The sequence below is a fragment of the Pleurodeles waltl genome, chromosome 2_2 (assembly GCF_031143425.1).
Source record: "Pleurodeles waltl isolate 20211129_DDA chromosome 2_2, aPleWal1.hap1.20221129, whole genome shotgun sequence".
Lineage (NCBI taxonomy): Eukaryota > Metazoa > Chordata > Amphibia > Caudata > Salamandridae > Pleurodeles > Pleurodeles waltl.
The window spans coordinates 176,559,799-176,585,635 of record NC_090439.1 but is presented as its reverse complement, the minus strand read 5'-3'; the positions used below and the strand labels follow the sequence as shown (position 1 = coordinate 176,585,635).

Sequence of the window (25,837 nt, the reverse complement as noted above, 5' to 3'; positions counted from 1 at the left end):
CCATTCTGGTATGGTAGCTTTGGGGGCTGGGAATAGTCAAACCTGTCACACTTGTAGTGTGATGGTTAATAGCTGTGTGGATACTGCAATTGGCAGTTCTGATGGTGTAATAACGGTGCAAGCAGAAATGGCACTTACAAATTAAGAACTGTGCCACACTTTCTCTGTCAAAGAAGTACAAACCCCAGCACATCCCCCATCCACCAAGCCCCCCTTTTGCAGTCCAATATAGCAGATAGTCATAGGGATATGGGGCCAGATGTAGGTAAGTTTGGGTTTGCGACTCGCAAATTGCGAGTCTGAGCGACTCACAATTTGCGAGTCGCAAACCCATATGCAGGATGGTGTCCCTCACACCATCGGTGAATACCAAGGGGGTCGCAAAGACCCACCTCATTAATATTAATGAGGTGGGTCGCAATTTGTGACCCCCTTGCGATTCGCTTCACTCACAGGGATGGTGGCCTGCTGGAGACAGCAGACCACCATGTCTGTAACTGCTTTTTAATAAAGCAGTTATTGTTTATTTTTTATTTTTTTTGTATTGCATCCCGTTTTCCTTAAAGTAAAACGGGTTGCAATACACTCGAGAAAATGAAACTTTTTTGTTTCTTTTTTTCAGAGCCATGGGGACCCCTTTCCCTTTTGCGAATGGGTTAGCACCCATTTGTAATGGGTGCTAACTGCGAATTGCTTTGCGACCGTGTTCGCGGTCACAAAGCAATTCTGCATCGCTATGCGAATAGCAAATAGGAAGGGGAGTACCCCTTCCTATTTGCGAGTCGCATTCTCATTTTGCGAGTCGTTAACCAGGTTACCGACTCGCAAAATGGGAATGAGCATCGCGTTGCGTGTTTTGCATGGCGCAAACAGCGAAATTCGCTGTTTGCACCACGCAAAACGCTTTGTACATCTGGCCCCTAGCATCTATATTCAGGAATTGCACCCTAAGCCAGAACTGGAAAATCTGTTCCCTCAGGTTTGCACTTTCAGCTGTATCTCATATCAAGTATTACCCTCTGCATAGTGGTTATATTCCAAGTCAAAAGCAATACAGTGTTTGCCTATTACAGGAGCCAGTTCCTTAAACTTATGCTCTTGTTTTGCTTCCATCAATTATGTATAAAGACCAAGCAAACAAAGCTCAGTCAGTGATAGGCACAACTTTCAGTGATCTCTGTGCACAAGAGTTGTAACATAGTAGAACTCAGTTCCATATGGAAAAAGACGACTTAACCCATACTGAGCCTGGGGGATATGGCTGCGTGGTCTCAGTACATTGCACAGTTTGGATGGAGTCAGGTAAGAGTGGCACAGATAATTGAACTGAATACGTTTGAAGTGTGCATTCTTGACATCTTGGCAACACTGCCTATATCCTCTGACTACACCATTTTAATGCAATCCAATGAAGGTGTATACATACCTAATATAAACTTGTACAATATCATGAATGCTTCTCTTCATGTGCAGTGAGTTAGTAAAGGATGAATTACACTGTTCACCGTCAATTCCTGTGCCCATTACTCTAGCTTAACCATGTAACAGGCTGACATTTTTAACTTACACAAGCAAAATGGATTAGCTGTAAAAGTAATTGTTTCTAGAGAGGGTTATTTTAAGAAATGGTAAATATCTACCATAACAACCTACGGGCCTTAGCCCTGGGCCCTTGGTAGCTGCTCCCGCCATGCCAATAGAGCCACCAAGCAAATTATGGACAAAGCAGCAGCGCTTCCTATCTCCTCTCCATCAGGTGCCCTAGAAGCAGCATGTGGCAATGAAGCCATGACTCTTAGAGCTAGGGAGATGGCAATACACTTCACCCCAAAGAGAAGCATGTCTCATAGAGACAATGTAATCAATTAATGCTAGTCAGAAATTTCAGCAATAGAGACAGCTCACCCCCACAAAAACAGGAAGCAGGACACCTAGGGCTTGTTCATTTTCCCCTCACATCAAGTGGCATGTCTCCCCCAGTCATAGCTAAAATGACAGTTGGAAGTATTAAACTGAGGCGATGACAAGAAAGCAGACACTTGTGACATACTTAAACAGGATTGTAATGTCTGAAGATGGCCATCACTGATGAAGTACCTGATCATAGTGGGAAATTGAGAAGAAAGAAGGTTGTTCTCACTTGCCAGTTTCAACATGTTATTGATCTTTGAGACCAAGGCTGTCTATCCAACATATGCCCGTGTGGCAACCAGCAGATCGAATAAATGTCACACTTTGTACTGCCCTATGTCACAATAAAGTGCCTCAAGTCTAGGTGGCTGGGAAGTCTCAAGCATGTGGCAGAAAAATAACAAAACCGATCTTTCTCCTATCAGGTTGCTGCAGAGATGTATCAAAAGGAGGGACCATCTTCTTTAAAAAACGTAAGCTGCAACGAAAAGGAGGTAAAACAGAACAGGCTTGATTTAAAGTCCACTAGGTCAAATTACCGCCCAAGGTGGTCATGACACTTTGAATTGTAGGACATCGAAAAGGATCTGCAGAATGCCATAGGAAAAATCTTTGGACACTCCAACTCCCCTGAGGGTTCACGTACCTTCAGAACACCAGCAATTCTCTTGCACTTTGCTTTCCTTTCTTGGCATTGTTAGCAAGGGGACTCAAATAGGTCGATGAACCTTTGGACTCGCAATTAAGATGTTCCCACCATAATTCCAGTACATGCAGGTCAATAATCAATAACCAATACACAATCTCAATAATCAACAATAATCAATAACAGTAATAATCAATAGTCAGTAATTGACACTCACCATAACCTTTCAGTCATGAATAACCACACCTTTTAGTAAAACTTAGAATATGTATTTCCCTATATTAACAAAGCTAAATTCATGTGAATTAACCTCAAAATCAAATGATACACATACAGAAACAACACTGGCTGTCTAAAGCGACGGAAAAACGTAATCTAACAAAACTTGAACTATTACACATTCTAATGTTACATGTAATGCAACTTAATAACAAGAACAATTCCGCAACGAGATCACATAAAAGTAGACACAGCAAAGAAACACATCAAGCACTATTCCCTATTAGCATATTTTCATTAGTGAGGATCCTTAATTAACACCAGATTAGCATCAGCATGTTGAGCCTAACGCAAAACAATTTGGTAACACAAATTTGAAAAAACATCTAACTAAGGCTTTCGCAAAACAGTGCGGTTGGTACTAAGAAAGAAAAAGCAAATATGCATAACAGACACATAGATACGATTTATACCTCTCCTCAGTTGGATCAGCAAGACAAGATAGTCTAAGTCATTGGGCATCAGTCGATCAGCAAGGCATCAGGATTCAGCATCAAAGTTCAGAAAACGCAAGGTCTTTAAGCAATAAAGTTAAGCACGTCTCTTGTCAAGACCCACAAGAAAATATTGACCTTTCAGCCAGCAAGAAAATGGGCAATGGGCTTAATGGCAAATGCCAAATGCAAAATGCTAAAAGCTAAAATGCGGAATGCTCGTTTCTTCTCCGTGCAGTCTCATTAATGCAAATTAACTAAAACTTGGGGTTGGTACCCTGGAACAATGTATAAACCTTAATTTAATAATAATTAAGTATACAATGTCAAAGAAGGGTCATGTATTCCTCTGTTTTGCAGATCTTAGTAGTGCCTTTGATTTGGTGAATCATGCTAAGTTGTGGAAAGTTTTAACAGATATGGGTGCACCCTCAGATATAATAAGCTTTTTGGCACAACTATACAACAATCTAACAGCACGGGTGAGATATGGAAGAAATGGAGAATGTACGCCAGGTTTTAGGATAGAGAGAGGAATACGCCAAGGTTGTGTTTTAGCGCCGCTCCTATTTTCTCTTTATATAAATGGTGTAGATGCCCATTTAAAAAATTAAAAAATTGACAGCCCTAAAATAGGAGAATGTTCTATCCCAATCCTTTTATACGCAGATTATGCAGTTTTGCTGTCACGAACTGCAAATGGATTGCAGCAACTAATGGAGGGCTTCATGGAATTTATGGAGGAAAGAGATATGATGTTGAATATGAGTAAAACAGTGGTAATGACTTGTGGACAGGGAAAGGCCAGGAAGAAAAGCTATTTTATTAAGGGCCACAAATGTGAAGAGGTGAATGGATTTACATACCTGGGTATACAATTTTCTAACATGGGACATTGGAAACAACACGTAGAAATTACCAAAATGAAGTATATTAGGACAACTGAGGCAGTCTTTAGATTCGACAAAAAAATTGGTAATAAACCCCTAAGGGAAATGCTGCAAATTTACAAAAGTAAATCAATCAGCAGCATCACATATGGTTCTGCCCTTTGGGGTTCGATGCCCGAGATCCATTCATTACAAGTGTTAGAGAATACATTTTTAACAGATTACTCGCAGTCCCAAATACCACTTCCACATACATGGTACACAAGGAACTGGGCAGTCCCTACGTGGTGGACCTAATATATATAAATGCGTTGTCGGCTTGGCATGGTATTTGGTCAAAAGAAGGGACGCATCTTACCCGAAAGATTATTAAAGATTGCCTTACATTAGAACATCGGGATAGAATCCTATGGTTCATGCACTTAAAAGATCTGCTGAGAGGTATAAATCTAACACCAAATTTAGACAACCCAGGCATAGTTCTCCAATTTAGTAAGAAAGAACTGAAAAATCATTTAATGGCTTGGAGGGCTAGTGATAGAGAAAATAGAGAATGTATGAAATCAACGGTAGCTCTTAACATGATCGAAAACAATGAGGTAATACCAAATTATTTACTGACAGTTGTGAATACTCAGCATAGATTTTATTTGACCCGATTACGTTTTAGAATGTTGCACCTTTTGGTAGCCTTCCCAAAGATGAGAATTTGGAGTAAAAGCCTACCGAAGTGCCCCTGCGTGGGACGATTTGCACAATCTACAATGTACTTTATCATATCTTGTAAATGTTATCATGACATTAGAAAACAATTCTTAAAACCATTATTTATTATTAATAAGTTATTTTATTGCAGAGAAGCTTTTAACTATTCATTTAAATTGGATACTAATGAGAAATGTGAAGCAGTGATCAAATTTACCCTACATGCAATTGAACAGAGGAAAAAGTGGTCCTATTTAGAAAAACTCCGATATGAGAATGAATAACCGCATAATTTGTCACAACAAAGATTTTTATCCTTTTATTTATTAGTAATGTACCTGGAATTTTTTTTTCTTGTATAACTTTTTTACCTTAAAGAGACTGTTTTTCTTTTATGGAGTAAAATCCGAATAAAGATTGTTTTGATGATGTTGATGATAACTAAAACTATTTCCAAATCCATATTGGTCAAGGGCTCGCAAGTTCACATTTTGTCCAATAAAACTAAAACTCCAAATCTATGAATCCTACCATTACTCCGTTCACATGTTGTTGATTGGTTGTCCTGCAATGTCCTCATCATCCGGCTCGTCAGGTAACAATATTGTTGCAGCTTCTACTCCAATCAGTGTCTCCATTGTTCTCCTCCTGAGAAAGTTAGTCTTACACACATTATGTACAAAATGTTACATTTAGCAAGAACAGCACCTTCTAGCAGTCACTCTAATGAGAAAAGATTCTCAGCTGTAAGCATGTTTACACAATACAATGGAAAATCACAGTTTAACTTTCTAGGACAGCCATTTATTAAACGTTAAGAAATACAGCTTGACATGAGGCCTAGCAAGTAGGCCATGACCTTCGCTAAGTTAGGGCCTACAATTAATAAAGCTAATACATAATGCATAACCTTTAATATGACATATTACCATATTAGTCAACAATATGCTCAACATTTCATAGTTTTAGACTATTAATAAGTACTCTTTGTGAATATTCGCGGCCACTCATCGTAATCACATTTTCAAATGTGTGCATTATTTTTCTACGTTATATTTTCTACACATATCCATTATTTAGAATACATGACTACTCATTAATAATTTTATTAAAACACCTGTGCTAGCAGCATCAAAGTACTAGTGTTTTTAGTTGTACTTTTTAATATTTATTCTTGTTATACAAAAGCCAGGTGGCTCAAAATATAAGTATTTGTTTCTCTTTAGGTGATCAACAGTTGTTGAGAAACTTCCCAATCACGGATAGTTCTTACTGGCTTCAGTGCCATTATAAGGTGGTGTTTGTTGTGCTTTTGATTTAATGTTTTGTAATACTACTTGAATAGAATAGCAAGGATGGGTTTCAGGATTCCTGCAATCTGCTATTTCAATTTGTTTCTATAATTTGGATGAAAATCACACAACAAAGCTTACTGTATTTATATTACTTGGTATATAACCAGTGCATGTTCTTTACCTCTTTGCTGCAGGCCTTTTCCCCCCTCAGGTGCCTTGCCTTTTTTGGCTATTGGGGGAAGTTCGCACCTAGGCCCTCATAACTTTTTGTCCACATAAGCTACCCACGCCACATTTACGTCCTTTTTTTCCCAACATCCGAGGGATTTTAGAGGTATGCAGAGTTTGTGGGTTCCCCTTAAGGAGACCAAAAAATTAGCCAAAATACAGCAAAAAAGTAGTTTTTTGTTGTTTTTTAAATGGGAAAAAAAGGCTGCAGAAGAAGGCTTGTGTTGTTTTCCCTGAAAATGACATCAACAAAGGGTTTGCTGTGCTACAATCACCGTCTTCCCAGCTTTCAGGAACAGGCAGACTTGAATCAGAAAACCATATTTTTCAACACTATTTTGTCATTTTATTGGGACATACCCATTTTTACTATTTTTGTGCTTTTAGCCTTCTTTCAGTTAGTGACATAAATAGGTGTGAAACCTATGCTGGATCCTAAAAATCTAAATATTTCTGAAAAGTAGACAAAATTCTGAATGCACCAAGGGGTAATTTGTGTAGGTCTACAGGGTTTTCCTACAGAAAATAACAGCTGAAATAAACAAAATATTGAAATTGCGGTGAAAAAAACAGCCATTGTGCTCCACGTTTTACTCTGTAACTTTTTCCTGCGATGTCAGATTCTTTAAAGCAATATACCGTTACATCTGCTGGACTCTTCTGGTTGCGGGGATATTTAGGGCTTGTAGGTTCATTAACAACCCTAGGTACCCAGAGCCAATAAATGAGCTGCACCTTGCAATGGGTTTTCGTTCTATAGTCGGTATACAGCAATTCATATGCTAAAATATAAAGAGTGAAAAATAGGTAGCATGAAAACCTTTGTACTTCCAGAATGGGCACAAGATAAGGTGTTGACAACAGTGGTTATTTGCACGTCTCAGAACTCCGGGCATATTAGCATGTGAATTACAGTGCATTTCTCAAACAGATGTCTTTTTACCTACTGTCTTACATTTGGAAGGGAAAAATGTTGAGAAAGACAAGGGGCAATAACACTTGTTCTTCTATTCTGTTTTCCCCTAAGTCTCCAGAATAAAACGGTACCTCACTTGTGTGGGTAGGCCTAGTGCCTGTGACAGGAAACACAACATGGACACATCACATTTTTTACATTGAAATCTGACGTGTTTTTTGCAAAGTGCCTAGCTGTGGATTTTGCCCTCTAGCTCAGCCGGCACCTAGGGAAACCTACCAAACGTGTGCATTTTTTAAAACTAGACACCTAGGGTAATCCAGGATGGAGTGACCTCTGGGGCTCTCACCAGGTTCTGTTACCCAGAATCCTTTGCAAACCTCACAATTTGGCCAAAAAAAACATTTTTTCCTCACATTTCGGTGACAGAAAGTTCTGGAATCTGAGAGGAGCCACAAATTTGCTTCCGCCCAGTGTTCCCCCAAGTCTCCCGATAAAAATGGTACCTCACTTGTTTGGGTAGGCCTATTGCTCACAACAGTAAATGCCCCAAAATACAACGTGGACACATCACATTTTCCCAAAGAAAACAGAGCTGTTTTTTGCAAAGTAACTAGCTGTGGATTTTGGCCTCTAGCTAAGCCAGCACCTAGGGAAACCTACCAAACCTGTGCATTTTTTAAATCTAGACACCTAGGAGAATCCAAGATTGGGTGACTTGTGGGGCTGTCACCAGGATCTGTTACCCAAAATCCTAAGCAAACCTAAAAATTTGGCAAATAAAAACACTTTTTCCTCACATTTCGGTGCTGCAAAGTTCAGTAATCTGAGGGGAGCCACAAACTTCCTTCTACACAGTCTTCCCCAGGTCTCCCGCTAAAAATGATACCTCACTTGTGTGGGTCGCCCTAGTGCCTGCAACAGGAAATGCCCAAAACACTAAGCGGACACATCAGAATGATCAAATACAGAACTACCTGTTTTTGTGGGTGGGGGGTCACCTGTGTTTTGGGTTCCGGGCTCAGCAGCCATCTTGGGAAACCTGCTTAAACCAAACATTTCTGAAAACACCCGAGGGAATCCAGGGAGGTGTGACTTGCGTGGATCCCCTAGTATTTTCTTTTGCGGAATCCTCAGAAAACCTCAAATTTAGCTAAAAACAAAATGACATTTTCCCACATTTCTGTGTGGGATCAGCGCATCAGCACAAATTTCCTACAACTCAACGTTCCCCTCAGTCTCCCAGTAGCAATTATACCTCACTTTTGTAGGTGGACCTTGTGACAGGGAGGTGCCAAAAACATGTCAAAAATGAGAGGGAGCCAAAGCAGGTCCAAAAGGGCAGTTTGAAAAACAAAAAAAGTTTTTAGACTGACTGGTGGGGCAGGGTTTTAATTGGTAGAGATGCGACAATGCTGGGTGGTAGGATTTATGTGGATTCCTGAAGGTTCTATCACAAAAATGTTGGAAAAAATGTGTGATTTCCAGCAAAGTTGGAGGTGTTTAGGGCATTGTGGGTAAGAAAATGGTGTGGGTGCATGTGAAGCACACCCCTCTGGACTCACCCAGATGTTTAGTTTTCAGATGTGTCTAGGTCTTGTGGATTTTTCTACATGGCAGTGTCTCGAAGTCCAAAAGGTGCAGCCCTCGCCATTTCAAGTGGGACGATTTTGAGAGTTAGCCAAGCTCTCATGGCCCAAATGTAAAACCAAAATCCAAAATAATCAAATGTCCTCTTGCTTGCCATAGGATAAGATGTTTTCGTGTGCAGGGAAGAGCTGAAAGACTGTTACCCCATTCAGTTGGTGTGGGGGCCACAACCATGCCTATACTTGTTGGTAGCCACCACCCCACAATTTTTCTATTTTCAATTTTTTTCTTAATTCCCTGCTATCTAGTAGGCTTTCTGCCCTCCTACCCCCCAAGCAAGTGGATCGGGGGTAATTGCCCCATCTACCCACTGGTGGACAGAACAACTTTGGCCACATTTAAATGGGGTGGGTGTATGGCCATACCACCACCCTCTTTTTCTTCTTTTTTTTTTTTTAAATCTTCCCTGGCCTCTGGTGGACTTTCGGCCCCCCTTGGGGGCAGATGGGCCTTCCACAAATAGACCCATCTGCCCCAAAGGGGGCAGATATGGCCAACAGTAATGTGCCCCCATAGGGAGTGACCCTTGCCCAAGGGCTTGCCACCCCCCAAACAAAGCACACACATACACACACCAATCCTTGGTGTCTAAGTGGTTTGATAGACCTAATAGAAATAGTCCAATCTGCCCCAAAATGGTCTAAAATAAATTTGCCCCCCCCAGGGGAGCGACCCTTGTGTAGGGGGTTGCTCCATTGCGTGAAATTGGCGCAAAAAAAGAAATCCCTTGTGTCTAGTGATTTCTGCCCCCCCTGGAGGCTGATCGGCCTAATAAAAATAGGTCGATCTGCCTCCAATGGGGGCAGAAATGGCCTAAAAATATTTATCCCCCAGGGTAGCGACCCTTGGCTAAGGAATCGCTCCCCACATCTAAAAAAATACAAAAAAAAAAAAAATGAGCCTGGCTGCCTAGAGGTTTTTGAAGGGGGCAGATTGACCTTATAACAAGAGGCCGATCTGCTCCCAAAGTGGGCAGAAATGGCTTAAAACAAATTTGCCCCAACAGGGGAGCAACCCTTGCCTAAGGGATCACTCCCCTTGCGTGAAATTGGCGCAAAAAAATAAAAATTCCTGGTGTCTAGTGGTTTCTGCCCCCCTTGGGGGCTGAGTGGCCTAATAAAAAATGGGCCGATTTGCGCCCCAAGGGGGGCAGAAATGGCCGGAAAATATTTTCCCTCCCAGGGGAGCGACCCTTGCCTAAGGGGTCGCTCCGCATGTCTAAAAAAACAAAAATCAAAAACGATCCCTGATGCCTAGAGGTTCGACCTAATTACAATAGGCCGATCTGCCCCTAAGGGTGGCAGAAATGGCTTAAAACAAATTTGCCCCAGGAGAGCGACCCTTGCGTGAAATTGACCACAAAAAAATCCCTGGTGTCTAGTGGTTTCTGTCCCCCTTGAGGGTAGATTGGCCTAATAAAAATAGGCTGATCCGCCCCCAAGGGGGGCCAGAAATGGCCTAAAGACATTTTGCGATCGCAGTCGGGCAGCAGAAATGCTGAGAGAGACATCAAAGGAAAAGAAAGGGCTTTTCTTTAATCCCCCCCCCCCCACACACACACCCCCACGTGATCCAGCACAGTGAGGGGAGCCTCTGATGAGGTCAGCGCACGATTGCACGCTGACATCATCAGACGCAAAGAGGGGTCCATGGGGGGCGGAGGTAGAAGGAGAAGCGATTTCCCCTGCCATCCCTGCCCAGGAGAGGGGGTTGCTTGGCCATCCCCCTGAGGGCCCATAGCAGGACATAAGTTACGTCCTCAGCACCCAAGCGGTGCAAACGAGGACGTAATCGTTATGTCCTGAGCACCCGAGGGGTTAAGAGAACATTATGATGCTACTACTGCTGGCCTTCTTGATTTCCTGTCCCTCCCTGAACATAGTGACAGTTATCCTGTCAGGTATTACTTAAAGAAATACTCTATGTGGGTTGTGGTACAGTTCTCCAAAGAGTTGTTTTTCAGACTGCTTTAAGAAATATTTGATAGCCCTAGACTGGTGGTTAGAAATGATAAACGGAAGGGAAATTGTCACATGTCGGTCAATTCAACAGTCTTATTTTGTCTATCCTAATTAATAATACAGTTTCAAAAACATTGGGACATTTGTTTGGGCCTGGATTGCAGGGTTCATTTTATCACAAAAATATTGATTCTCTGTAATTAGTAAAACAACAGTAATTGTCAAACTTAAAGACTGGATAAACATTATACCAGGCCAAGACCCATTGAGGTATCTTAAAAATCATAAGGGAGAACCTCCAGGAACAAGTAGTGATGCAGTATTAGGTAACTGTGTTAATCTTTACCACTAGTTTTGCAAGTTTACAATTTCATTGTTATTATTATACCTTGTAACTGTTCATGGTACTCAACAGTAAAAATAACATTTCAATAATCGAAATCCTTGCCTGCACTATTAAATTGTTCATTCCTTGTGTTATGCTTTTGTTGTCCATTTGAGGTGTGTAGTGATATCAAACAACTCATTTTAATTGCTTGTGACATTGCACCTTTGTGCTCATTGTGTATACAGATCACATTGTTGTAATTAAAATATATTTTAACACGTGAGACCATAACCTTGATTGAATGAATGTGTTTGCAAGTATATTGGATTCAGCTTGGTCTTTATTTAGCATTTCCATGGTGACCAGTGTTTACGAGTATGAATAACAATGGCAGATTTTCAAAATTATGCCTCGGGAAGCAAGTTATTGATGTCAGATCCATTGGACAATATAGTCCAATGTCTATCTTGATGCTGAGTACAAACATTGCTTAATTTACTGGTCTGTTGGATGGGAAAGATCTTCTTCCTCATTGCCTAAATATGAATAAATAAATGTTGCAGTAGTCACTTGTAATATAGTAAGTGTATATGCTATTTCTCTTTGTTCTTATATGCAACATTTCTGTATGCTTATAAAACTATTATATAAAAACTGACATGATCTTCTGAAAACCCATTTTAGGCGGCTTTCCCTGTTCTGTGCTTTTCCGGGTACGATTTTTTATACCAGACCCTAACACACTGCAGTTGGAGCTGACAAGGTAATGGTTCTTTCTTATGCTTTTACATTTGTTTATGGGGTTTTAGAACACAAAGCAGTGTGCCAGCGTGTTTGGATCATGCAGTGCAGATCTGGGGGTGGGAATGCTTCTCCATTGACCATCATGCCAGCCATGCAGGAATATGTTGCCCTCCCTACATTGATGCAAGTTAACACCCAGCGGTATGCCGGTGCCTCTTACATATTGTTGCAGTCAGTGAAGTGCCTAAATGTGTCATTTTTCAAGACTGTTCCTCACCGTACTTTTGTAATTGAGGGATCAAAAAGGTAGCCCATTAATCAAAGTGCACTCTATTCTCTTCCTTGGAAGTCCTCACATGGAGAGTGATGCTCACGGCCTCAGCTAACTTTGGAAGGTCAGATTCCCCTTGGCGGAGATCTGTGATTAATTTTCAAACTTCCAATGCATGGTGATACATCTTTTAACTTGCAGGAATGCCAGATATGTGAATCAGTCCTCCATCATCAGTTTCTTAGCTCTAACCATTAATCCAAGTAAGTAGGTCTAATGGTTCCGGCAATTTGTTAAGTGTTTTGATTGTTTTTACCCTCACAGTAACTAGAGAAGTTTTGTTTCATGGGTTGGGCCACAGCATGTATATGAAATCCACTCCCCTAAGATGTTTCTAGGTAAAATTTGTTTAACCTGTGTGTTGTCAAACATGTACAGTATATAGCTTTGTGTTGTATCTGTTTGAATCTACGGTTTCTATAAATCCTGGTGTGATATTTCTATGCTTTGGTCGACTGTGTGCCTTCGATCCCAACGCAAGTGTGCTCTGCATCCCTACTTTAGTGTGTCCAAAGATATCTGGGTCATCTTAAGCATGATCCAGCACAGAAATGTAATTGACTATCTTGTGCCTCTTAATTCAAGAAGTGTGTTGTGAGGCAAGTGGGCCCGAGGGATCTTCCTTGCCATAGTTCAGTCGACTTGCAAATGCACTATATGCCAGAAATTTTACTTTGGAGATGGGATTCTGCTGTCTGAGAGATGTAAGGAGTTACAAGGTCTCATCATCGCCCATCTCCAATACACCAACCTCTGTTTAATTCATACTGTTGGTGTAAGAAAGTGAGTTATTAGTTTGCGTGGATGATAATCAACTACAAATAGTAAAGTCACTCACTTGTTAGGTCCAGGCACAGGTTTAAATGATTTAAACCTGAGATCAACCCATGGAAGCTATGGCACAGAGATGACAGACTTAACTTAGAGAAAATGTGTAGAGCATTTAGAAGTACCAAAACAGTTAAAAAGTCAAAAGCGCAACAACATAAAAATCCCATCCCAATTTATTAAATTAGAGAAAAAATGAATACGTAAGATGACTCAAAAACAACAAAAATCCAATTAGTGGAACGAGAGCTATGAATTTTTAAAGATTTAAGATAAAAAGAGAAAACAACAAGTAAAGCACCTATTAGCAGCAACTGTTCGCGGTTGACAGACTGCGATGGAGCGCAGGCCATATACACCAAAAAGGTTTGTCCAAGCCAAAGATTTGACTTTTGAATTTAGCTTCTTAAATTGAAGTTGAACTCCTCTAGCGGAATAAAGCTGGAGTTTGTATCTGACGATGAGTTTTACTAGGTTCGATGCCTTCTCGCCAAGGGCCCGCTGAAATGGATTTGGTACTTCTTGCGGAGAAGCTCTAAGAAGGACCAACCTGCATTTCTTGTTCAGTGATTTTTTTAAACAAACTTTATAGTTTTTTTATTTATTTCCAACTAACTGCATTTAACATGTATATACAAAAGCATTCTACATAATATAAAGGAGCAGGAAAAGTTGTCTTCCAGCCGTGCAGCCTCTGAAGGACACTGAATGCACAGTGTCTGCCGAATAACTCTGAATGGTTCACCATGATCTACTCAATATAATTACCCCTCCCACAATCTCCCAACCACCTGGACCAACAAAACTGAAAACAACATTTTTGTCACACTCCAAGTTATCCCTCTAATAAACCAGGCATAAAGGCCGTATGGGAGGGAGGAGGATTTAGAGACCTACCTGCATGGGGGAAAACTCCCCCCCACTGTACCAGGCCATTCTGAAGACAAACGAGCGAATTCCTTGAGATGTTTCTCCACTGTCCACAGAATATGGAAATACGTCATCCCCCTCGCCATATATCTTAAAATCATATACCAGTGCATCTCAATGCAGTTGATTGTGACATTCCCATGGACGTCTGTTCTTCTCCCTGTCAATCGCCCTGCCCTCTTCTTCAGCCCAGTACTGGGCTTTCCTGCACCAGGACTTGCCCAGTGGTGGGAATGCTGGTTTCCATCTGATGGTGATGCAGTGCTTAGTCAAGATAAACAGGGGGTCAGAGAAGCTCATTGTCACCTTAGTTCTGGCTGGTCTTGGTGAGGTGCTCAGCAGACAGGCCTCACTAGTGGTCAAATTTTTTTTTTCTGTGAAACCTACAATTGTATTCTGGACAGTATACCAATATTACCTCAGCGAGGGGCAGTCTCACTTTGCATGCCTGCAGTTTGATGGGGAATGATGGCAGTGAACGCCCTAAGGAAGAGGTTACCTATTTTCTGTTGCGTTAGATAGGCCTTATGGAGAACATTTGGTGGCATAAAGAGAAACCTTGCATTGCAGAAGACCTTTTGGGATATTCTAGGGCCCTTTGCCACTCCTTGTCACGGACGCCCCCCCCCCCCCCAAGATGTTCTCCCATAACTTTCTCAGCAGTTGCAACAATATGTTGGTTTGCTCTTAGATTGCTCTATAAAGCTAGGTTATTAATCTACCACAGTAGTCCATGGTGTGTAGTGCCTACAGCAGCGCATTAGTCAGAGGTATATTGGGAATTAAATTTCAACATTGTTTAATGTATTCCCTAATTCTCCTGTATCAAAAGAACTGGCCGCATGGAAGGTCAAACTTAACATGTAGCTACTGGAGGTCCATAGGCCTTCCCTCCTTATGCAAGTCTCCCAGCGTTTGCAGACCTTCTTGAGTGGAAGGCAGCCTCTGCCCGACTGGCAACCTGCACGGAGGCAGAGCGGGGTATATAAAAGTGCAGTACTTGTGTAGGTGAAGCCTTTAAGTTCATAATGCGGTGGCATTAGCCACCAGAAATGTAGTCTGGTCCCTTCTCCTCTCCCCTGGGTGAAACTGCACACTCAGTAACTCATCTCTTATTTGAGCCGATGAATACCCTGTTCTTTGAACGTGGATGTCCACCAGCCATCTGGTTGGCACTGAATTTGCACCCCAAATAATAACAGTAGAACTCCGGGCCCCCATCTGGCTGTAGTTTGAGCTTATTGAGTGCTATAAGTCTCCTCCTAATTCCTGAAATGAGGGAAACTAGTAAGGAATCCAATTGCCCGAAGAATTATTTCAGTATCACTAAGGGAAGTTTAGGGGCCATTACCATCTTAGAGATAGCCATGCGGCCCAGGACAGATATTTGCAAAGTCGTCCAGAATGCAATCTGGGAGCGTATAGAGCTCATGACTACCTACGAACTTGCATGTTTTAGGGATTTGGTTTTTGTTCAGCTCTTCTCTAATCTATTCCCATACTGAAAAAGCCTGGAGATCTATTTATGACAAAGGCAGAAGTAACATTTCTTCCAGTGTTAGGGAAAAAAGTGGTTGGAGGGAAAGACAACTTCTAAACGCTCAACAGATTTTCAAATGAGCAAGTCTACACATACACATTTGCTCATGCTAAAATGCAGTTCCTAAATATTTTCTTGGAGTGCCATTTCCTGCCCTACTTCTGTGTATTCTTGGTAATTCAAAAAAAGACGTAAATCTGAACCAATGTAAAGACATATATCATGGTTGCACTTTTGTAACGTTATTTAAGATTTGGGCCCCTAATTAGGCCTGGCATTAACCAAGACCTTTGCTTTTATTAAAATTCAATCTATTTCTCTCTACCGGCTTTACCGTGAATGACAGCACAGTGCTCTTTCACAAGGAACATATGGGCAAACAAAGTACTTTTGTTCAGTGCCAGGAACTACTGTGGCAATGTGTGCTTTTTGAGACCGAAAAATATTTTCATATTTACCATTATCTTGTTGAAACTAGTTACAATGATTTTTCATTATGAGTATTTTTTATAAGTACTAGCATGCATCAAACACATTTTAATACATGATGCTTCAAAGAAATGGTACCTAAAATTCCACAGTAGTTTTGCAAAACCTTTTTTCCTAGTTGCATTTTTTGTGAACGTTTTATTTTGAAAGCAAAAAATCTTCCATCTTCCTTTCAATTTTCTGCAAATATTTGCATCTAATTATAGAGCATTCTGGGAGCATTATGCATAGCCTCATATTGTTAAACTTTTCAAACATGTGTACAAATGTTTATACTGGACCTATCAGTAGTGAAGTCTGAGCTTACATTTCCTTAGAGCGCTCATCGCTGAACAATAAATATAAGTTTGACCAGCATTACCATATGGACACAAATATTACCTTAACTGCAGACAGTGGCTTTCCTTGCTTCATATTGTGATACTGTAAACTGGCAGCCAAATAGCTTGTGCTGCCGGGTGTTGAGCCTACTTGTCCCTAGGACAAAATGAATATAAAAATTTGTTGTCCTTGACCCCAAACAATATGTCCTGGTCTTTGGGCTATAGACACTCCACACCCCCGAGATTAGGCTACAGAAGCTTCACCAGGGAAATGGTAACTTTCTAAACGTGACTTTTCCTAAATATCTATTAAAACTCAAATGTAACCATTGAATTGGTCTTTTAATAGAGTAAAAATAGTAGTTGAATTATTTGCTAGGTGGTCCCAAACCTGAGATGGAAGAATAAATAGTTAAATCTGTTCTCCACAGTGAAAATAGTGTTTTGGGGCTTGACACTTTAAGTGCATGGACACATTACATTCCTAGATGTCCCACTTTTAAATACCATACACCCTACCTTGGGGCTACAATGCCTACATTTGGGTGCCTATTAATATTTAAAAGGTTGGTTTTACCTCTGTCAAAAGGATTGTTTGACAGATTGGGCAGGAGGTTTAAACTTGACCAGTCAGACTACAATGATAGCGTTAAAGTCATGTTTTCCTCTGTCACATTAGTGGAAGGCACAATAAGTACTGCAGTCCACAAGTTACATTAAACTTTCCATGCCCTGGGTGTAGTTTTTACATCATATACTTTGGCTTTATAGGATAGTTAGCTATGTCAATTGGAGATTAATAACAGACACCTCCGCACTCAAAGTCCATATATAAATCAGTTTTTCAGTTGAAAACAGTTGTGAAATGATCCTTTATTAGAAGGCATCAGCATAGTTCTATCGAGTGATCAACGTTCCTTAACCACAGCTATCGTACTCAATTGGATGAACATCTTCACATAAGCAAGCCAACACGTGTTTCGTCACAACAAGTGACTTTTTCAAGGCTGCAAGGCATATACGAACAGTTATGGTAATAAATACCCTATCAAAGAATGTTCGAGAATGATAGCTTGTTAAAATGGAGTGTGAGAGCACCAATGGTGAATCATGCGTCAACTGAAGAGAAAAGGTGGTAAGTTGCCCGTATGCCAATAAGAAAGGGAAGTAGTGAGAGAGATGATCGTAAAAACACACCTATTATCTAAGTAAGAAAGTCAAAGAACCCAGTGTCAGCATGTTGACATAACATAGTAGTGACATTACATAGGAGTAATGGCATAGGAAAAGTGTTACAAATAAAATATTTTATTAAAACCCCATCTCCAACATCAGTGAGTTACCTAGAAATGGTGATAGTATATCATAGCTGAGAAATGAAGAAAAGCATACCTCAAAGCAATGGCGCGGTCCGGAAAGTACCAAATGTATGTGGAAAGAAGAAAGAATATGCTTCAGAAATATGGTTATAAATAACTCTTTCATGGTAATCACGAGGAAGAAAAGTGGCAGTTATGTGAGACCATGATAAATCTCAAATCTGTGAGGGAACAAAATTCCAGGTAACATTTGAGACCGTAAAATATCTATAAAGTATGCAAAGATTATAAAAGATATGCGGGAGTGGCGGGGACTAAATGTAAACTAAATAATATATATGTATATAGATGGCAAGTGATATATAACTAGTAAGCTCATGTGTCTTAAAGTGCAAAAAATAGGGTTAAATGTATATGGAAAATGTTTTTTAAATGATTAGCACAAGTATCTAGGAGTGCAAAAAATATTAGAGAACCTAGTAAGCGATCAACAAATGAAGTGAGGGCTATTGGTGCAATCCAATATTGTAGGAAACAAACTGAGGCTAAAAGTTATGCGCATTATGGAGTAAACAAATAAGGGGCTTTTCATTAAAAATAACTGAAAGCACAAGCCAGGAAGCTGTGCCTCAAAACTGCTGTAATGCTGGTATGAAATACGAGCGGCAGTAATAAAGATAAAACGGTCTGTCTTAGAACTAAAAAAGTTCACAGAGAAACCAAACAGGAAATGTGTTTAAGTTAGCTAGCCTTGGAGTACATGCCGAGAAAGATAAAACGCTCTGTCTTAAAGCGGAGAAAACACAAATAATATGTTAATAAGTTAGCTTACCTCGGAGTACATGCCGAGGAAAGTGCCGGTGTGGAGACGAGTAGAGAGAATGTCGGCCATGTTGATGAGCCACTTTAAATGGCTCTGTGGACATGGACATAGAAGGGGGGGAAACAGAATGAGGGAAGTCAGAAATGGCAGCCATTTTGGAGTGTAGTGGAAGTAAATTGAAAAGAAACGAATGAATAAAGGAAAGAAGGTAATTATTGATTTATGTCAAATAATTAGCACACCCCTGTAATACATGTGGATGAGCGTGCTAGCATTAAGATACATATAAAAATATCAGCCATATCGGTGAGTCATAAAGGAGCTCCATGAATAAAGAAAAAAGGCGCAACTGTTTTCAACTGAAAGACTTATTATATATACTTTCTGAGTGCGGAGGTGTCTGTTATTAACTTTGTTGAAGTGTTTGTTCTGAACACCAAAATACACAGCATTCATACTGTCACCACATTTGGGAAGTGCATCTTACGAGCCACCACTACCCGGCTTGCTTTGTATCAATTGGAGATTAGCCAGTTTTACGTATTTTACTGGTCAGAACACATACCCTGTGTACAGGTCATCAGCAACCCAGTGTGCAGAGTATAAAAAACAATCATCAAATTCACCAAAAATGGTACTGACCATGCATGAAGGGGTATTTTCTCACAGTTGATTACTTCTGGTACTGTTGTGAATAGCGGGCTGTACCACAATAGCACACCTGGCACACGGGCCATTCTTGTCTTAGGTGTGATACATTTATAGGATTTATCATTGTATGCAGACACATCAGGGAGTGGTGGAAGTTAGTCACTAAGGATCAAGAAGCAAGTTTATATAATTCTTTAGGATTCTTCTACATATCAAAATAAATGCAAGATGAGACAGTGTAAGTTTCACATTTTTCAAGTATATCTCTAAAATCAACCTTTCAAATCCTGAACTGTATTGTTTCAACATAAGTGTTGTATTCATTTTTTTAGTATTACTTTTCACAATAATGTCCGTTTTTGGTGGAACTTGCAAGTGCTTAAGCCTAATATTAATTAGTCCATATAACCCTACAATTTGGCACCAGATCAATACGCTATTATTGCTGTTTACCAATATTTCTGACCTCTTTCTTTAAAAAATAGTACAGTTCTCAAATATATTAGGTTTATTTACTTTCCTGGCATATGAACATTTATTTACATTTGTATTAAAGGTCAACCAAAACAAACCTAATTATAAAGACAGAATAGAGCATAATGTGTATGTGTTGTTGGATCGGGGTAATTCTTTTCTCAGATTGTAATCAAAGAGCATTTGTACTTTTGTTGGAATATCAATAAGGTAATCTGTCAAAGTTAATTAAAATGTGTATTTTTAATATCACATATATAAAAAACAATGTCCAGATCCAGAGTATGAATTTATAAGCTATCCATAGAAATAAATACCAGAAGTCAAGTGTTCCACAATGAAGTTTTTTTAATTGATTCATACCCATTCTAATTATTTGTCATAAACACACACTCTTTACTATCTTACCTAATCAGATGTAATTTTTGGCTGATATTTGTTTCATTAGTTACAATCATCGCAATATTAGTCTCCCGAAGGGAAGACTTCTCCGGATCTAAAATAAAACCCCAACTAAAATCTTGTTAGTCACAGGAAATGATATTGTTGGTTTATAAAAAGTAGATTTGCATTTAAACAATTTAGCGACATACTAAGATTTGCTTACCATCGGTTTCATTCATTAAATCGTAGGCATTCTTTTCTTCCAGGTATCACTTAGTAGGTTCCATACTCAAGTGTGGTAATTATCTTATCATTTGGATTCAGTAGCTGACAAAACTCAGAGTTGAATGTTCCCTCCCATCAAGCAAGCATTTGCACACTCCCTACTTGTATGTACTCCCATGTTATGATACATTGGTCTAAGGAGAAAATGTATTTTTCCTGAGTTATTTCGCTAAAGGAGCTTAATAAAGGTGGGTTGACGTCCTCCTTGGATACTTATAATCTGCAACGAGAGCACTTGCAGTATGTATTTTGCTAATTCCACATAATAATTTCTATTGGGAGCTAAGGAAAGCAAAATGTAAGGAATAGAGGCATTATGTGCAACCTTTTGTTTTGCAACTCACTATTTGAGATCCGTCTGGGAATCACAAATTGCGAGTCACAAAACACAATGTTACAACAGTGTTAAGCACAACGTTTGTGATTCCCAGTCGGGCCACAAATGACCTACCTCATCAAGGTATGACGTAGTTTTCAATTTGTGACCTTGGGAATGGCCAGCAGTCTCAGAGATGGTAGCCTGTTGGGTTCAGAAGCCCACCATGTCTGTGACTGCTTTTCAATAAAGCATTTTTTTAATGCAGCCAGCGTTCCTTATAGGAAAAAATGAGATTTTCTTTTCATTTTTTCATAGAAAAAATATTGTTGGTATGCATTCACAAAGGAGAAGGGCTGCCGTGAAGGCCCCTTTCTGTTTGTGAATGGCTTACCACCAATTTGAAATTGGTAGTAATCTGCAAATGTTTTGCGACCTCATTTTGGTCGCAAAACATTTGTACATACCTTCCGGATTCGTTATTAGGAAGGGGTATGTCATTCCTGATACTGAATCGCAAAACCCAATTTGCGATTCAGAAACAAGATACCAAATAGCATCTTGGGTTTCGTACATCCCCAAAAAGCTTTTTTCTAATTGCAAACGGACCAATTCTGCGAATTGGCCTGTTTGCGACTAGGAAAATGCTTTGTACATTTGGCCCTTGGTCTTTTAGATGCACTAGCAGTCAGGTCAGTGGGAATGTTTTTTGCATCTGGAGCAATAAAAATGTTCATAGATAGCTACATAATATATTTTTTATAGCTCCTTACTTATCTGATTTGAGTAGACCATGGTACTAAGGGCCAGATGTAGCAATGGTTTTTACCCATTCTCTGTCTATGGGAAAAAGTGTTCGTACATAAGGCCCTAAGAGACTTCAAGTAGACAGTAGCTCAAACCCTCTCTAAGGCTAGCCCATATAGCAGGGTGCAGATTCTGATAAATAATCCAAGATATTACAAGGCAGAGCATCATGTCTAAGTTGTTAATTGATCTGTCTAAATAAATATGAGCCCCATACATTAAAGCTGAATGAAGTTAAATTGGATAAAGTGCAACAAAGTTGCTTTTTTGGGGTAATCAAAGCCCTTTCCAAATGTGATGAGGCAAAAGTAAGAGCACTTGTTTTCTGTTTCAGGGAATTCTAGTGCACCCTATTTGTGATCATTCCAAAGTAGTTATTTGACAAGTGACCAGGGGGAATGCCAAAAGTAAATATTTGCATTTTAATTGCACTAACAATAAGTTTAATTAATGAATGCTCAGGGATGTCCTTTAGGGATCGCCTTGCTCCTTGCGACCTCAGGCACTGCTTTGCGACCCGTGACCTCAGAGGTGGCAAAACCAGTGCCGGGAACACATAGGCAGCTCGTGCTAAGAATGGAGTACAATTAGCTGTAATATGACCGCTAATGCCACCTGAGATGAATACAAAATGCTTTTAAATGTATGTTGTGTGCATGCTTGCGGATAAGAGCATATTTATGTGAGCCACAGTGTGGGTATGTGTGAATGTATGTGTATATGTAAGGGTGTGTGTGAGTAAAAGTAAAGGTATAATAGCGTGTGATGTCACTTCCGCTACCCATGACATTTCGGTGAATTGACGTTCATGTGATTGCTGGATCCTGATTGTTGTCCTACCATGTAAGATGGTATTATCTACATAGAAGATAATGTGTATCAGCATTGATCTTAATTTAAGAAGCTAAACGACTTGTGGCCATTAATGTCTAGCCCTTGGCTTTTTGACAATAGAAAAGTAGAGGGTCCATAGCAAATAATGGCTGTAACCCTTGAAGACACCACTTTCATTACTAATGGCCCAAGGCCCACTTTTATAGCTGCCAAGTTTCAGATTTCTTATGTGTGACATTAGGTGGTTTAAATGCGCTTATGCGTGACATTCCATTCTTTATACGTGACACCGTGTGTGAAACGTAATTGCTGTTAAAAGCAGGCATAAAAATCCTTGCAAAGATAAATATAAAAAATACTCCACTTGGTTTACTTACAGACATAAAACGTCACACTAAAACATGTTCTGGATATTGATGTAATGTTGCTTTAAATACACAAAATATACGTAAAATGAAAAAAACGTCAGAACCTTGGAGATGAAGAAACCCGTGACTTGGAAAGAAGTCTGCCCAGGCTGCAGTACTTAATTTTCAGAGGACATGTGTTGTATTGTAAGCTGAGAGTGCCTTAAAGATTGGGCACCGCGGCTATTCGTACCCTATTGAGACACTTTCAAGGTCTGGGCCTGATTGGGGGAAAAACATGGAAAAGAGAATTTTTTTTGCAGTTGATTTTAACTTGCATCAGAAAAAAACAAAACGCGTTGGGATTAAAAGATGCGTTCATCGTAGGGGCATCTATCACGCCACACAACTACAGCTCTACGTACAGAAATATAAAACGAAATATTGCGGTGGTTGATGTTTACCCTTTTAACGTTCATTATCAAACGGGCAAAGTTCACACTAGTAAATGACTGCAATTACAAGAGACAGTGTAATGATGCTGTTTTCGGGAGTGTAATTCACGGCAAAAAAATTAAATAATCCGTACACATTAAAACCGCCTGACTCAGGACTTCGCAAATGGACACGTGTTTACTACTTGAGGTCACGTGACGCCTACCTCGACACACCACCAACTGTTAGTACCAGCCAGGCATCCCTTCTTACAGGGCGTCACTCCTGTCTCACTAGTCTGCCTCAGAATCTGGTTATGTCAGGAGGCGCTATAAATGCGAGACTAAGCATTTTAGTGTGGCGATGCGGACCACCACACTAAAATGCGTTAGTCTAACCCCTGATGCTTGGTAATTGACAGGGCTGCCCCTTTACTTTGATCTAATTTTCAAAGTATAGCGTGACAGTGGTCCACAACAACAAAGGTGGTTGTGTCCTGAGCAGTGACCTTTTTTAACAAAAGTACACTATGTTGTGGAAAATTCTATGTAGCTCATGTGCATGAGTATCAAGGTGTATACTGCCTCATCAGCAGCACCATAAAAGTATCTATGGTCTAAGTGATGGTAAAAAAAAAAAGCCCATTTAGTACACAGGAAAAATGTTCTATGCCTCTTAACTGGCGTGAAGTTGATGTTACAATATTGTAGCATATGTCCTTCCCTTCGAATGTAGAAGGGTGATCACAAAGATGTTTCTAGGGAGACCTTGTTTGTCTTTCTTATGCACAGATACTAAAATGGCACTTCACTTTGAATCTGAGGTGGTACGGTTCTTGCGATATATAAGACATTGTTAGACCAATGATATATATATAATGTCCTCTTCCTTGAGGATAGTCTGGACTACATTGCCAACTTCACTATCATGGGTCTCTCCAGTTCATTTATAAATTATATTGATTTGTTTTCCTTAGTTTTGCATACGTCTAACAGCTCTAGCTACTTAGCCTCTTGCCACTCGGTTTCAGCTTTCCATGTTAGTTTTTGTTCTCCTTTTTTAACCGTGCCACTGCAGAAGACGGCATGCTTTAATCAGAAGCATTTTTAGATGGACTTCGAAGGGAACAGTAAGCTCATAGTTTATTTATGCACTGTTGAGGCCACAGATTCTGTTAGTGTTTTTTGAAGAATGCCACTTTCACTGCCGTGATATACCTATGCCTCCTGCAAGCTTCGACTGTGGCCTTACTGCTTCCTGCTACCTTCAGCTATAGCTTTACCACCTGTAGGCTTTTATCATGTTCTACCTCGACAAAGTTTGGAAAATCACGAATGGCCCAAAAGACCTTGAATCAAACAAAAGTAAAGTCCAGGACTGTACAAATGACGTTATTTGTGCTTGACTGCTCTACATCCATTTAAGGCCCGTGAATAATATCCCGTAAATCCCCCAGAAACACTTTAATCCTCATGTTTCCATCCCTCCTGTAGGCTTCGAGTTAACTTGTATAAAAAATAACTTACACTGCAAAACATAGCACTCACAACTCATGTCTGTGGCTGTCTAATTGCAGTTTAAAGTCCCCACTTAGCTCAATGAAGGCAAGGGTTATGGAATAAGAGGTCGTAATTAGCTTATGCACCACATTGCAAAGTTTAACATGTTTGCTAACTTTGTACAGAAATCCCAGTGTTGAGCTCTGTATTCTGTATACCCCAAAATATCAAAAAGGTACATGGGTATAACTCTAGTTCTGGTCTTTTGAGGTAATTAATTCTGATTTTCTGATGTTATTAAACGATATTGCATGCACCTCCGCTGTAGGTCGTAAATCTAGTTTATTCACTTGTGGTATTGCCAGCAGAATGTATTGAAGGAATGACAGTTGTCTGAAAATGCACGTTTGCAGGGGACAAGGAAATTAGTTTGCAAATTAGGCTTTTGCCACGATTTAAGTGATGTGTTAATGTTGAACGCTTCTGATCGATAGCTACCCTAGAGCAAGCCAAAGGCTGAACCCTACTTACTTGAGCATTTAGTTTTTTTAATTTGGTGTGTCTGTTGTCACATACAGAGCACATACAATGCTAAAATCAGCTGTGCTGATGTAACCCTGGGCAACGCTGCAGCAAGCTTTGAACTACAGTTATTCTGATCTGTACTTGCTGGAGCCTTCCAGCATGCAGTACTTAAAACCGACCCACTGTCTGTCTTCAATACGATATGCCCACTGATCAATGTACAAGGTCCAACCTATTCCACTTATATCCCCCCTAATCTCCCTCTTCCACATGTAGGTCAATTGTTGAGAGGATTTGTAATGTACATTTAGTCCAAGTTTGTAGCTGCCAAGGTTTCAATATGCATATGTTCTACATTACTAAGTTTGCAGTGTCTGTCTGTGACTTTTACATGCCTCACGGGTGATTAACTCCTTTTTTTTTTTTTTGTGGAAAATATTTATATTGTTTTTAAGTGGCAACCCCCACAACCTGCTGGTCTCTTTGAGTACTTCTCCCTTCCTAAAGGGAGTGCCAAAGTTATCTTCCCTCGCCATCCTTTTGCTTTGGTGGCATCATTCCGCGCTTTCAACATGGCTTTAGCAGGGGTGGAAAGGTCCTTTCTGTCTGACCTTCCATATAGATAGTGAACATATGTCCTCAGTGACATCCTGTGTCTCTTTAGTCTGGTGGCGGGTGCCTATGTGGCATGAATCCCCACTCATTAATGA

The 25,837-nt window shown here is 40.1% G+C and overlaps 1 protein-coding gene across 4 annotated transcripts in view; it reads left to right on the top strand.

The window, feature by feature from the left end:
• The window catches only part of PTPN3 (protein tyrosine phosphatase non-receptor type 3), a 1,694,656-nt gene that overhangs the window by 652,543 nt on the left and 1,016,276 nt on the right, over positions 1-25,837 (top strand). For all 4 annotated transcript variants that reach the window (XM_069219598.1, XM_069219596.1, XM_069219595.1 and 1 more), the window contains one exon: positions 11,928-12,006. In XM_069219598.1, the coding sequence (XP_069075699.1) occupies positions 11,928-12,006 (79 nt within the window). The remainder of the gene's footprint in view (positions 1-11,927; positions 12,007-25,837) is intronic.